Raw genomic sequence first — 14,956 nt, forward strand, 5'->3', positions numbered from 1 at the left:
GATATGATAAGCCGGAGCATAAGCTTACTCGAGGAGAAGACCGAAAAATGGGTTCAGGTGAGCCCTATTCTAGATGACCAAAATCACTCAAGCGAATAGAGCCAAAACGGATCGAAGAATTGGACAGTCAAAGAGGTGTTGACTATTCGGGCGCCTTGACCCCCTGGGCACAACCCAGGGCGCCTCCTCGACGCTCCCTATTTGGCGACTGGTCAACATGGTCCAGGCACCCAGAGCCGTTCTAGACGCCTGGACCACTTAAGTTTTATCTGTTGCACATCCTTGCGTCGTGGATACAGTTTAATCTACGCCCAGCCACCCGGAGCTGCCACATCAGCAAACGGTCAGATCCAACCAGCATGCTATAGATAGAGCTTTGGTCTCAGTAGTTCAGTATAATACTTGAAAATGATCTTCTTTCAGTTCAATTTTGTAATATAGTGCTTAAATTGTTGTAAGAGGTTTCTCCGTCAGAAGGAGATTTGATAGTGAGCTTTCAATGCTTGGACTAGAAGTCTCCTGATTGCAAACTAAGTAAAAAGATCTATCTCTTCTTTCTTTCTTGTTAATTAGTTTTTTTTATTAAATAAGTGTTTCTTAACTTAGTTTAAAAAGTCGAGAAAGGGTTTATTTTCATTTTTAGGGCAATTTAGCCCCTCTTGTCGGCCAACTAGGGTCTAACAAGTGATATCAGAGCAAGGACGCTTTCGAAGGACTAACCGCCAACTGAAGTAAAGAAATCAATGGTCGGACCAAGCCTCTACCTGCCAAAGTTTTAGGGGAAGTTCACACAATGAAAACGTCAAATGGAGGTATTCCTACGAACTGATTTCAAAATTCTATTAATCATAAAATATGATTTTATAGTTCCTAAGGATCATCAAGGAGAAGAGAAAGAAGAAAGTCAATGGACAAAGAAGGAACAAAGTGATTTCGTAGCAAACAACAAAGCGGAATATCACTTGCTGAGTGTATTGTCGTTTCAAGAAGTCAATTGCATCGGAAGCTACTCGTTAGCAAAGAACTCTGGGAAAAATTCTTGGAGCTCTATAAAGGAACATCCGAGGTGAAGCTCGCACGATGAGACCTCCTTCAAAATCAACTAACAAACGCCCGTCTGGAAAAAGGTGAGAAGATAGCCCAACTATACGCGAAGATCAAGGAGCTGATTCCTGACTGGTCAACCTCGGTGAAAAAGTGGCCAGCCTAGATTCGGTATGGTATGTGCTCAACGCCTTGTCCAGAACCCCAGAGGACTTCGATTATAGACACCTACTACATTTCGAAGGATTTGGAGGTAAGTACCTTAAAAAAACTATTTTCGACTTTAGAATTGTATGAATCCAGATGTGCAGGGGTAAATAAAGAGTCAAGCCATAACCTGGCACTGAGAGCCATCAAGAAGGACGCACCCGAGTCAAACTCAGATATTGATGCAGACCAAGAAACTTATATGGTAAGGAAATTTAAAAAGTTTTTTAAATCTAATAAATTTAAAGAAATACAGACTAGAACAAATCTAAGAAACAAGAGAAAGGTTCGATGCTATTATTGTAAAAAAGAATGACATATAAAGGAAGACTATCCAGATCTCAAGAATGAGAAAGAAAAAGGGCCAAAGTGAAACAAGAACAAAAATCTCAAGGTCACTTGGGGCGAGAGTTCATTATCCAAGTCAGAAATAGAAGTGTATATTGGACTAGAACTGATGGCTAGTCACGAAAAACAAAGCAACTCAGAAGCTAGCATTGATAAAGGAGGAACAACATCAGATGAATGCAGCGATGCAGGAGGAGAATCTAACTTAAGATCTGACATGAGTGAGATACCTCTTATCTCCTGATCACTATATTTTGGTATAAAATCCATGTCTAAATCAACGTGTAAATTGAAAATTAAAATTAAAAATTAAAAAAAAAAGAATTTAAAAATAAAAATAATCTTAGTAAAATCATGTTTAATAGAAGACTTTGATAATTAAAAATTAAAAATGATAAATTGAAAAAACAATTAGAAAATTTTAAAAATTATAAATGTTCAAATTTTACTATTTCAAATGTTAGAAATTATAAAGGATTGAATTAATATTATATATTTCACAAGGGTCAAATTAGAAGAGTAATAAAAAAATATATTCTTAGAAAGTACTTGATTAATTCGGTAGAAAGGAACTTATATTGGATTCCAAAATAATGTTTAGATTAAATTCTTTTCGTATATTTATAATTTTAATTTGATATTTTTAAATTGTCTAATGTTTTTAAATAAATTGTTTCATATAATTTCTTTTTGAAATTAATTAGATATTAATTTTTTAAGAAAGACTATTTCATTTCTAATCGGTAGGAAAAATTTTAAAATTTTTGTATCGTTGAATTATTTCTTATAAATTTTTTAATAAAAATTATATTTTTTAATTTAAAATGTTTTACCAAATTATATTTTGTAAACTTTATTTTTTTTTTTGTGAACACTTATCATGTTATCTATCAAAGGAAAAAATTTTTAATTTTTTTTACTGTTATTAAATTTTTTATAAAAATACTTACTTTTAATGTTATTTTTTTTAACTTTCAATTTTTGAAATTTTATTTTTTCTATAAAAATACTTGTTATATTACATTCTTTAAAAAGCTTTCAAAATTTTTCTAATTTAAAAACTATTTTTAAGCATTTTTTAAAATAAATTACATCTTGTTATAGCAAATAATCTATTACTACTTAAATTATTCTCCATTATTTGTGTAAATTTTATCACTGTATTAGATATATCTATTTAACTGTATAAAAAATTTTAGAATTTTTCAACAAATAAAACTAACTTTTAAAATTATTTTGGTTAAATTGCTTTATAAATAATAAAATTCAGTTTTCAATTTTTTCTAAGTGTTAATTACAAAATTCGGTTTGTGTATCCCTTAGTATTTAATTCCAATTTAGTTTTAGAGCATATCCCTATTTTTAATGTGATTAAAGGGGAGAATTAGAGGTTAAATTTAAAGGAGATATATTTTTGCATATTTATAAATTGCATAACATGTCTATTAATTAAAATTATTTCCATGTTAATTTTTTTAATGCTTTGATTTGCATATATAACTCTAACCAGTGGCGGATCTAGAAATTCAATCATAGAGGGACGAATTAGAGGTTAAATTTAAAGGAGATATATTTTTGCATATTTATAAATTGCATAACATGTTTATTAATTGAAATTATTTCCATGTTATTTTTTTTAATGCTTTGATTTGCATATATAACCCTAACCAGTGGCGGATCTAGGAATTCAATCATAGAGGGGCGGTCGCGATCTGAGTGCGGTGAATTTTTTTTAAAATAGTTAATAAATTCTATGTAATTAAAAAAATATTTTTAAAATAACTTAGCAGCATATAGGAGAAAAAGGTACAATATTATGAAAACAACTCGTACAATAATATTAAAGCAATCTACTAACGAATATGTACCAATTGCATTCTTCGAGACTCCATGTTCTGAAAACACTGTAAAATTGGCTCATTGTCGACAGTATTAAAAACATCTTTCTCGATATAGACTATCAAATTGTCATTCATCCATTCATCTCCAATCCCGTTTCGCAAATCTGTTTTGACAATATTCATTGTCGAAAGCACTCTTTCAACGATTGCAGTAGTAACTGGAAGAAGTAAGGCTAGCTCAATCATCCGATAAACAAAAGGAAACACACGGTTCTTCATTGTTTCAATCATTTTTTTTGCAAGAGCTCTCAAATCTGAAATGCCTTCAAACTGTTCATCTGATCTGACGTCATCAATATATGTTTCAAGCTCTTGTTCAACCAACATACGCTTATTCCAAGAAAAATCATCCTCATAAAAATGAGCACGCAGTAACTTCTGTACATCAAATCTAGAGAATGAGCTCCCAGGATCAAGGCATGACATATAAATTAGCAAATCTGTAGTTGTTTCAGAGAAATTACTATTCATCTCCTATAGAATAATATCGAAACCTACAATTTAAACACCAAACAATAAAAGTAAAAATTAATAAATATGTTAGTGTTTAAAAGAATTTAATTGACGGTAAATAAAAAAAGAATTATGAAGTTACCTCACAAAAGATTTCAACATGGTAGTAGTGATAAAAATTAATATTTTTTCCATCTCTCTTCAAACGACTACAGATGTTGATGTTATCTGTCATATTAATTATTTCAATGGAATGAGTATTACAAAACTTCTTCACATCCTCAAGTAAAATATCACATCCAAAATCTCTCAACTTTTGCAATTTGCATTTCACATTATTGATCAAATGCATCGCATTCACAATATTTTGATCTTTCTCTTGTAGAATGGTTGTGACAAATAATTTGTGATTGCCAATATACATTTCATCAATAGTAGAATAAACACAAATTCATACCTCTATTCATTCAACCAAAGTTCTACTTAAACCCTTAGAAAATCGATCACCATCGTCAATCAAATTTTGAAGAACCTCTATAACAGATAGCCACATTTGTTCAATACGACATAAGTTGTATGATGAGACCCCCATCGTGTATCTCCAGGTCTAGCTAGACTAGTTACTTAGTTTAGTATTCTACCAGAACTAATCTCTCCTCTTTCAAGAAGTTCAACTTTTCTGTCATGTTCAAATTGTCGAAGTCTGTCGGGCCTTTTGCAAGATAATGCAGATGTGTTCACAATCAAACCAACAATCCACATGAAATCACAGGCATATTGATTTGCTTGAGCAACAGCTACAACCATTAGTTGGAGTTGATGAGCAAAACAATAAACATATAAATATGGATTTTCTTTCATTGTCAGTGACTTTAAACCATTAAATTCTCCATACATATTTGAAGCACCATTATATCCTGTTAGTTAGAGCCCTAGAGCCAATCATTTGATGATTGTATGGACTCATGTATATCATATTTTTGTATATTAATAAAGGCATTGGTTTTTGGTTATTATGCTTATTTGTATTAGTGTCAGATAAAATAAGTATAATAACATCCTTGAGTAGAACGTTCATACCTATATCAATCGATTAGTTGAATCGATAGTGAGATGATATAGGGAACACTACTCTAAATCATTCCTAGTCGAGTATTAACATTCAGGGACAATGTTAATACAATAAGACTAGCATGTAGGTCAGCTCGATGACTTGATCTCACAAGTCATGGATATAGAGATATCAAGCTGACACATGGGTATGCATTAGAGAATGTATACTGAATGACCCGCCATGAGAAAGTATCATGGATCGTTATATGAGTGTCATATACTTTCTCATGTGGCTATTAGTATGACTATTAGTCCTTAGACCTGAAGTCACCATGGATCCCTACATAAGGAGTTATGTACTTTAGTTTCGTCAAACGTCACCGGTAACTGGGTGGACTATAAAGGCAATTACTGGGTATATAACAAATTATGTAGAGGGATGTGAGTGATGTAGATGGGATCTATCCCTCCTATATGATGGGAGAGACATCGATATTCTTGATAGAGTGAGACCACAAAGTGTATGGCCATACCCAAATGAGTCAATATGAGATATTGAGCTCATTTGATTGAGTGAGTCTACTCGGAGTTCAAGATTTAGATTGGTCAGAGGATGACACGGTCTATGCCTCACATTGATCAATCTAGATGTCTAGGATAGAAGGACACTTGTCACATATTGTGAGGAGTCACAATTAGTAGTTACAAGGTGATGTTGAATCTCAACATTTCTTGTAACTTGGGTAGCAATGATGTATTGCTAGATGCCGCTCATTGCTTATGTTTCTAAAAGAGTTTATAACATTGCCAACGTTACAAGAACATATTGGGTCACACACAAAGAACATGTGCATGGAGATTAGGTTCATATGATGAACCAATAGGATTAGATTCATATGATGAATCAAAGATTGGATTCAAATGATGAATCAAAGATTGGATTCAAATTAGACTTATTGAGTTAGACTCAATTAGATTCAATTGTTGAATTAGTTTAATTTAAATTTGATTCATGAGTCAATTTATATTAATGAATTGAGATTCATTAAATTAAAATTGACTTGAATCAAAGGTTGGATTTAACTCAACAAGGAAGAAAATTGGTCATGTTTGACTTGACCAAATGGAAGTTGAAACATCAAGTTTGACTTGATGTCTTGCCACATCATCATGAAGGTTGACTCATCCTACTTGGTATGACCAATCTAGCCACATCATTAGCCACATCATCTCCTCATTTAATGGTGTGCCACCTCATGGAGGTTACACACCAAATGCATTAATGTGGCTGGCCACATTAATATGGGAGTTACACTAGTGTGGTCGGCCACACTAAAGGAAAAATGGGTTTTGTCTTGTGGCAATTAAATTGTGGTAAATGCTTCTTCTTCCTTGTGTGCTTCTTCCTCTCTCAACCTTGCTGATGGTCATGGGTTTCATGGAGGAAAAGAGGAGTGTGAGTTAAATCCAAAGCCTAAGGGAAGGTGAAGGTCACAAAGGAGGGAACCAAGAGGTGTACATGTGTTTCCTCTTCTATATTCTCTCCTTTCTCACCTTTTAGATCCAATCCGAGAGCCCTAGAAAGTGCTAGCACACTTGTGGGTTCTCCTCTCCATCTTTGAGTGGTAGGAGACCACTCCTTGTTCGTGTGGATACCGCTAGAGGACCGTTCGCTTGACGGTCTCAAGATCCGGCTACCTTTGGACGTTGCGGGATTGCGAAGGGCACGCATCAAGGGTAAATATTTTTCCCTCGTAGATCTAAGAGTCGATCGTGTTTTAAACTCGTACTCGTATTTTTCGTTCGGTTTTACCTTGCACGAGATCCGTGGCTTGGGCGATTCGGGGTTTCCGCGACGCGAAAAGCGGTTTTCGCGGCCCGAAAAACCCAACAATGGTGTCAGAGCCACGTGCAAGGCTTGTACGAGTTTGTTTTTATTTTTATGAAAAATAAAAACCTTCTGTGATTTTCTGTAAAAATTAGTTTTTTATGATTTTATGGGTAATTTTTCCGTAGAAGCGAAGCACAAGTGTCTCGGCACTTGTAGGCTGGAAAGATCTTTCAAAACCGGCTTCGTTTCGCCCCAAATCCGTTTGGGACAGCGGGCTTGGGTGCCATTAGATCGCAAAGGAGCAACTCACGATGGTTAGATCGTGGGTAGGGGTACTGCCCCTAACCCCGCAAGGGGATTTGCTTCGCGATCGCACCCGAAATCGCTTAAAACGAACCCGCCGGGAAGATTTTTCCGAAACGGCAATGTCTCGGCCCAAATTGTTTTGGGACAGCGGGTTTAGGCGCTGTTGGATCGCAAACGAACCCTCGCGATGGTTAGATCGCGGGTAGGGGCGCTGCCCCTGGGCCCCGCCGTTCCGCGATTGCGCCCGAAACCGCTAAACGGGACCGCCGGGAAATTTTACTCGTAAAAATTGTAAAAATTATTTTAAAAATTATAGAAAATTATGAAAATATATAATTTTGAATTATATATTAATTTTGTGATAGTCATGGCCCAAAAACCCAATATGATTAGATTGTGTTGTAATTCATAATACGGCCTGCGTGCCGTTATGTGTTTGCGCATGTTGTATGTTTTTATTTTTCCGCGACCTGCGCGTCGTGCCTTTCTCTTATATTCTTGTTGTAAATTAGATTTAGACTCGAATGTAACTCGAGTTTCAAATTGTAATGTACAAATTGGAGCGGTGGAGGGTCCACACGAGACGGAGTTCCGAGGCGGGCACGAGCAACACAAGGTGGTCAAAGGGAGGAGCTTGGAGAAGCTGTTGACTCTAGGTTGACCAATCGGTCTTCTCATTGGCTTGAGAAGATCGTAGTAGGGCCATGACTAAATCACAAATAAGTTAATTAATTGCTTGTGTATGTGATGCATGTTTAATAAGTAATTAATTAATTAGTGCCTTACGATTAGATTAGATCTAAGTCGTGCACATGATGCACCCTTGCGATTAGATTAGATCTAAGTCGTGCACAAGATGCATCCTTTTCGATTAGATTAGATCTCGATCGAACCAACTCTAAATGCCTAACCGTGCCGTGATACCTATCACTACCTCGATCACATGTATTGTTGAATCTGCCAAAGCAGAGCAATATATATTATCTTGGTAGGATACGGAGGGACAATCTTGGTCCCGCCTATCAACGCATGGGTGAATACAAGCTCAATTAGATTGAGTATTCCTAGTTACTCGGTTGGATCGAGTCAACTATAGGCATTATTCCAACGGTTGGAAAAGATAGATCAAAATCACATCTATATTAACTCTCGGGCGTATTAGCCAAAGCTAACTCGAGTTTTAATATAAATGCGGATATTGATTTTATAAACAAGAGTTGCATAGAGATGTAATTGGTAATCGTTACCTACCGATCATACTAAGCCTTGGGCGTATTAGCCAAAGCTAACTCAAGGGTTAGTATGATGTGGATCTTATCCCACAAGAATTATAGAATTTAGTGGGAGCATCATTTAATTAAAGGCCTAATTAAATGATTTTAAAGAATATGATATTTATTTCTGCAAATTTTTCTGTTGTAGATAACCATGACGTCAAATACGAACATTTTCTCTCTGCGATCTGTCCTTAAGAAGGACATGCTCAACGGAGCAAATTTCCTGGACTGGTACAGGAACCTGAGAATAGTTCTCACCCAAGAACGTAAACTGTACGTTCTGGAGCAGCCTATTCCGGAGGCTCCTCCTGCCATTGCCACGCGAGCAGACCGAGATGCTTACAAGAAGCATCAAGATGACGCATTAGATGTGTCTTGTCTTATGCTCGCAACCATGAACTCTGAGCTTCAGAAGCAACATGAGTTGATGAGCGCTTACGATATGGTTGAACATCTTTGTCACCTATATCAAGAACAAGCAAGGCACTGGAAGAGGAACTCCAAAGAATACCTGGAAGATCTTAAGAAGAAGAGAAATAAGATTTCTACTTCAGGTATAAATGTTATAGAAGTCAACCTCTCTATTTCTTCATCGTGGGTATTAGATACCGGATGTGCTTCGTGTTGGGGTTGCAAGGTTGCAAACATAGTCCCATATTGAAAACACATGGAAAAGATCATGGGTTTATAAGAGAAAGATATCTCCATTGGCATGAGGCCTTTTGGGGAGAGCCCAAGAGCAAAACCATGAGGGCTTAGGCCCAAAGTGGACAATATCATGCTATTGTGGAGATATCTAAATTCTTTTCGATCCTACAATTGGTATCAGAGCCCGGACTGCCAGAAGGTTTAACCGCCGACTGTGCACAAGAGCTATGGTCTGATTGAACCATGTGAGTACAATATTGACCTCGAACAAAGAAAGTGGGGGCTCCTATGTTCGGATCAAGAGGACCAGACACCAGGCAGGAAGTCCTAGTAGGTCGGGTGGACCGAGGGGCAGGAAGTCCTAGTAGGTCGGGTGGACCGAGGGGCAGGAAGTCCTAGTAGGTCGGGTGGACCGAGGGGGAAGCCCATGGTCCTTTGTTTGAGGGGGGAATTGTTGGGGTTGCAAGGTTGCAAACATAGTCCCATATTAAAAACACATGGAAAAGATCATGGGTTTATAAGAGAAAGATATCTCCATTGGCATGAGGCCTTTTGGGGAGAGCCCAAGAGCAAAACCATGAGGGCTTAGGCCCAAAGTGGACAATATCATGCTATTGTGGAGATATCTAAATTCTTTTCGATCCTACACTTCGCACATTTGTACTAATGTACAAGCGCTGAGGAATAGTAGGGCATTGACGAAGGGTGAGATAGACCTACGAGTAGGCAATGGAGCACGAGTTGCTGCTATTGCTGTAGGAACTTATCATCTATCTCTTCCCTCTGGGCTTGTACTAGAATTAGATGATTGTTGTTATGTGCCTGCCTTGACTAAGAACATAATTTCCGTTTCTTGTTTGGACAAGAAAGGATTTTCGTTTATAATAAAGAACAAATGTTGTTCCGTCTATTTAAACAATATGTTCTATTGTAGTGCACCTCTGATGAACGGACTCTATATTCTAGATCTAGAGAGCCCTATCTATAACGTAAATACCAAGAGGTTCAAGTCAAATGACATGAACCAAACATACCTCTGGCACTGTCGCTTAGGTCATATAAATGACAAGCGCTTATCCCAGCTCCATAAGGATGGTTTGCTGGACTCATTTGATTTTGAATCATATGAGATATGCGAGTCATGCCTACGAGGCAAGATGACCAAGACTCCCTTTAGTGGGCACAGCGAGAGAGCGACTGATTTGTTAGGACTCATACATAGTGATGTATGTGGCCCTTTCAATGTCGCTGCTAGAGGTGGTTATAGGTACTTCATCACATTTACTGATGACTTCAGTAGATATGGTTATGTGTATTTGATGACACATAAATCTGAATCCTTTGAAAAGTTCAAAGAATTCAAGAATGAAGTACAGAACCAGCTTGGAAAGAGTATTAAGATACTTCGATCAGATCGAGGTGGTGAATACTTAAGCCATGAGTTTCGTGACTATTTAGCTGAGTGTGGGATTCTATCCCAACTCACTCCTCCTGGAACACCACAGTGGAATGGTGTATCCGAAAGGAGGAATCGTACCTTATTAGATATGGTACGGTCTATGATGAGTCACACAGATCTTCCGACATATCTATGGGGATATGCTCTAGACACGGCAGTTTTCATTCTCAACCGAGTTCCATCAAAGGCCGTGATAAAGACACCATATAGGATATGGGAGAGATGCCCGGTGTCTTTCATGAGGATTTGGGGTTGTGAGGCTTACGTTCGACGTCAAGTCTCGCACAAATTAGGACCCAATCCGACAAGTGTTATTTCATCGATATCCCAAGGAAACTAAGGGATATTACTTCTACATTCCAAGTCAGCACAAGGTAGTTGTGGCAAAGACTGGGGTCTTTCTAGAAAGGGACTTTGTTTCTAGAAAGACTAGTGGGAGCGCGTTCGATCTTGAAGAAGTTCAAGATGTGAACAATAGCACTGATGCCTCGATGGAAATTGAACTGGAACCACAAAGTGTTGTGGATGATGTTGTTCCACAAGGAGTTGAGGAACAACAACCAGTTCAAGTAGACATACCTCTTCGCAGGTCTGATAGGGTACGTCGTCAGCCTGAGAGATACTCATTTCTCTTGTCTGACCATGATGACGTTATGCTCATAGAGGATGAGCCTACCACCTATCAGGAAGCTGTGATGAGACCAGATTCCGAGAAATGGCTAGAAGCCATGAGATCCGAAATGGAATCCATGTACACCAACCAAGTATGGACTTTGGTTGATCCACCTGAAGGGGTAAAACCCATTGGGTGTAAGTGGGTCTTTAAGAGAAAGACTGACATGGATGGACTTATTTATAAAGGTCGCTTGGTAGCTAAAGGTTTCAAGCAGATTCATGGTATTGACTATGATGAAACCTTTTCTCCAGTAGCGATGTTTAAGTCCATTCGGATCATGCTTGCTATTGCAGCCTACCATGACTATGAGATATGGCAGATGCATGTCAAAACCGCGTTTCTGAATGGAAACCTACTCGAGGATATGTACATGACACAACCTGAGGGTTTTGTAGATCCACAGCATACTAGTAGAGTATGCAAGCTGCATAGGTCCATTTATGGACTAAAGCAAGCTTCTCGGAGCTGGAATCTTCGTTTCAATGATGCAATCAAACAGTTTGGTTTCATCAAGAACGAAGATGAGCCTTGTGTCTACAAGAAGGTTGTAGGAGATATAGTTGTCTTCCTCATATTGTATGTGGATGACATACTACTCATTGGGAAGGACATCCCTATGCTTCAGTCTGTCAAGACCTGGCTAGGGAGTTGCTTCTCAATGAAGGACTTAGGTGAGGCATCCCGCATTCTAGGGATTCAGATCTATAGAGATAGATCTAAGAGATTGTTTGGCCTAAGTCAGAGTACATACATTGATAAGGTACTCCTTCGGTTTGCCATGCAGAACTCCAAGAAGGGATTTCTGCCGATGTCACATGGCGTGAGTCTTTCGAAGACTCAAAGTCCCTCTTCTAGAGAGGAGAGAGACCGCATGGATCAGATCCCTTATGCCTCAGCCATAGGATCGATCATGTACGCCATGCTATGTACTCGACCTGATGTCTCGTATGCTTTGAGCATGACGAGCAGATACCAGTCTGATCCAGGTGAAAGTCACTGGATAGCGGTCAAGAATATTCTTAAGTACTTAAGAAGGACTAAAGAATATTTCTTGATATATGGAGGCAATGATGAGCTAGCTGTAAAGGGTTACAGTGATGCTAGCTTCCAGACCGACCGGGATGACTATAGATCGCAGTCGGGGTTCGTATTTTGCATTAATGGTGGTGCTGTCACGGAAGAGTTGAGCGAGGATCGATGGCGATTCTACAAGCCGAGTACATTCGCATCGAGGCAAAGGAGGTAGTTGGATCCGCAAGTTCATCGAACTTGGGGTGGTTCCTACAGCTGATCTGATTGAGCTCTATTGTGACAACAATGGAGCTATAGACAGCGAAGGAACCTCGCTCCAGCGGACCAAGCACATACTACGGCGCTTCCATCTCATTCGAGAGATTATCGATAGAGGAGATGTGAAGATTTGCAGAGTACCTACAGAGGCTAACATCGCAGATCCCTTGACCAAGGCTTTGGCACAGAGAAAGAATGATGGTCACACTAGGTCATTAGGCCTTAGAGCCTATACTGATTGGCACTAGTGCTAGTGGGAGATTGTTAGTTAGAGCCTTAGAGCCAATCATTTGATGATTGTATGGACTCATGTATATCATATTTTTGTATATTAATAAAGGCATTGGTTTTTGGTTATTATGCTTATTTGTATTAGTGTCAGATAAAATAAGTATAGTAACGTCCTTGAGTAGAACGTTCATACTTATATCAATCGATTAGTTGAATCGATAGTGAGATGATATAGGGAACACTACTCTAAATCATTTCTAGTTGAGTATTAACATTCAGGGACAATGTTAATATAATAAGACTAGCATGTAGGTCAGCTCGATGACTTGATCTCACAAGTCATGGATATAGAGATATCAAGCTGACACATGGGTATGCATTAGAGAATGTATACTGAATGACCCGCCATGAGAAAGTATCATGGATCGTTATATGAGTGTCATATACTTTCTCATGTGGCTATTAGTATGACTATTAGTCCTTAGACCTGGAGTCACCATGGATCCCTACATAAGGAGTTATGTACTTTAGTTTCGTCAAACGTCACCCGTAACTGGGTGAACTATAAAGGCGATTACTGGGTATATAACAAATTATGCAGAGGGATGTGAGTGATGTAGATGGGATCTATCCCTCCTATATGACGGGAGAGACATCGATATTCTTGATAGAGTGAGATCACGAAGTGTATGGTCATACCCAAATGAGTCAATATGAGATATTGAGCTCATTTGATTGAGTGAGTCTACTCGGAGTTCAAGATTTAGATTGGTCAGAGGATAACACGGTCTATGCCTCACATTGATCAATCTAGATGTCTAGGATAGAAGGACACTTGTCACATATTGTGAGGAGTCACAATTAGTAGTCACAAGGTGATGTTGAATCTCAACATTTCTTGTAACTTGGGTAGCAATGATGTATTGCTAGATGCCGCTCATTGCTTATGTTTCTAAAAGAGTTTATAACATTGCCAACGTTACAAGAACCTATTGGGTCACACACAAAGAACATGTGCATGGAGATTAGGTTCATATGATGAACCAATAGGATTAGATTCATATGATGAATCAAAGATTGGATTCAAATGATGAATCAAAGATTGGATTCAAATTAGACTTATTGAGTTAGACTCAATTAGATTCAATTGTTGAATTAGTTTAATTTAAATTTGATTCATGAGTCAATTTATATTAATGAATTGAGATTCATTAAATAAAATTGACTTGAATCAAAGGTTGGATTTAACTCAACAAGGAAGAAAATTGGTCATGTTTGACTTGACCAAATGGAAGTTGAAACATCAAGTTTTACTTGATGTCTTGCCACATCATCATGAAGGTTGACTCATCCTACTTGGTATGACCAATCTAGCCACATCATTAGCCACATCATCTCCTCATTTAATGGTGTGCCACCTCATGGAGGTTACACACCAAATGCATTAATGTGGCCGGCCACATTAATGTGGGAGTTACTCTAGTGTGGCCGGCCACACTAAAGGAAAAATGGGTTTTGTCTTGTGGCAATTAAATTGTGGTAAATGCTTCTTCTTCCTTGTGTGCTTCTTCCTCTCTCAACCTTGCTGATGGTCGTGGGTTTCATGGAGGAAAAGAGGAGTGTGAGTTAAATCCAAAGCCTAAGGGAAGGTGAAGGTCACAAAGGAGGGAACCAAGAGGTGTACATGTGTTTCCTCTTCTATATTCTCTCCTTTCTCACCTTTTAGATCCAATCCGAGAGCCCTAGAAAGTGCTAGCACACTTGTGGGTTCTCCTCTCCATCTTTGAGTGGTAGGAGACCACTCCTTGTTCGTGTGGATACCGCTAGAGGACCGTTCGCTTGACGGTCTCAAGATCCGGCTACCTTTGGACGTTGCGGGATTGCGAAGGGCACGCATCAAGGGTAAATGTTTTTCCCTCGTAGATCTAAGAGTCGATCGTGTTTTAAACTCGTACTCGTATTTTTCGTTCGGTTTTACCTTGCACAAGATCCGTGGCTTGGGCGATTCGGGGTTTCCGCGACGCGAAAAGCGGTTTTCGCGGCCCGAAAAACCCAACAATGGTATCAGAGCCACGTGCAAGGCTTGTACGAGTTTGTTTTTATTTTTATGAAAAATAAAAACCTTCTGTGATTTTCTGTAAAAATTAGTTTTTTATGATTTTATGGGTAATTTTTCCGTAGAAGCGAAGCACAAGTGTCTCGGCACTTGTAGGCTTCGGCTACCGGAAAGAT

The 14,956-nt window shown here is 38.3% G+C and overlaps 1 protein-coding gene across 1 annotated transcript; it reads right to left on the reverse strand.

The window, feature by feature from the left end:
• Positions 1-3,452: 3,452 nt before the first annotated feature.
• On the reverse strand, positions 3,453-3,971 carry LOC122019372. The gene has a single exon (XM_042576847.1). It carries the CDS (start codon positions 3,969-3,971, stop codon positions 3,453-3,455), a length of 519 nt encoding a protein of 172 aa, XP_042432781.1.
• Positions 3,972-14,956: the final 10,985 nt, after the last annotated feature.

This window comes from Zingiber officinale, chromosome 9A (assembly GCF_018446385.1).
Source record: "Zingiber officinale cultivar Zhangliang chromosome 9A, Zo_v1.1, whole genome shotgun sequence".
Taxonomy (NCBI): Eukaryota; Viridiplantae; Streptophyta; class Magnoliopsida; order Zingiberales; family Zingiberaceae; genus Zingiber; species Zingiber officinale.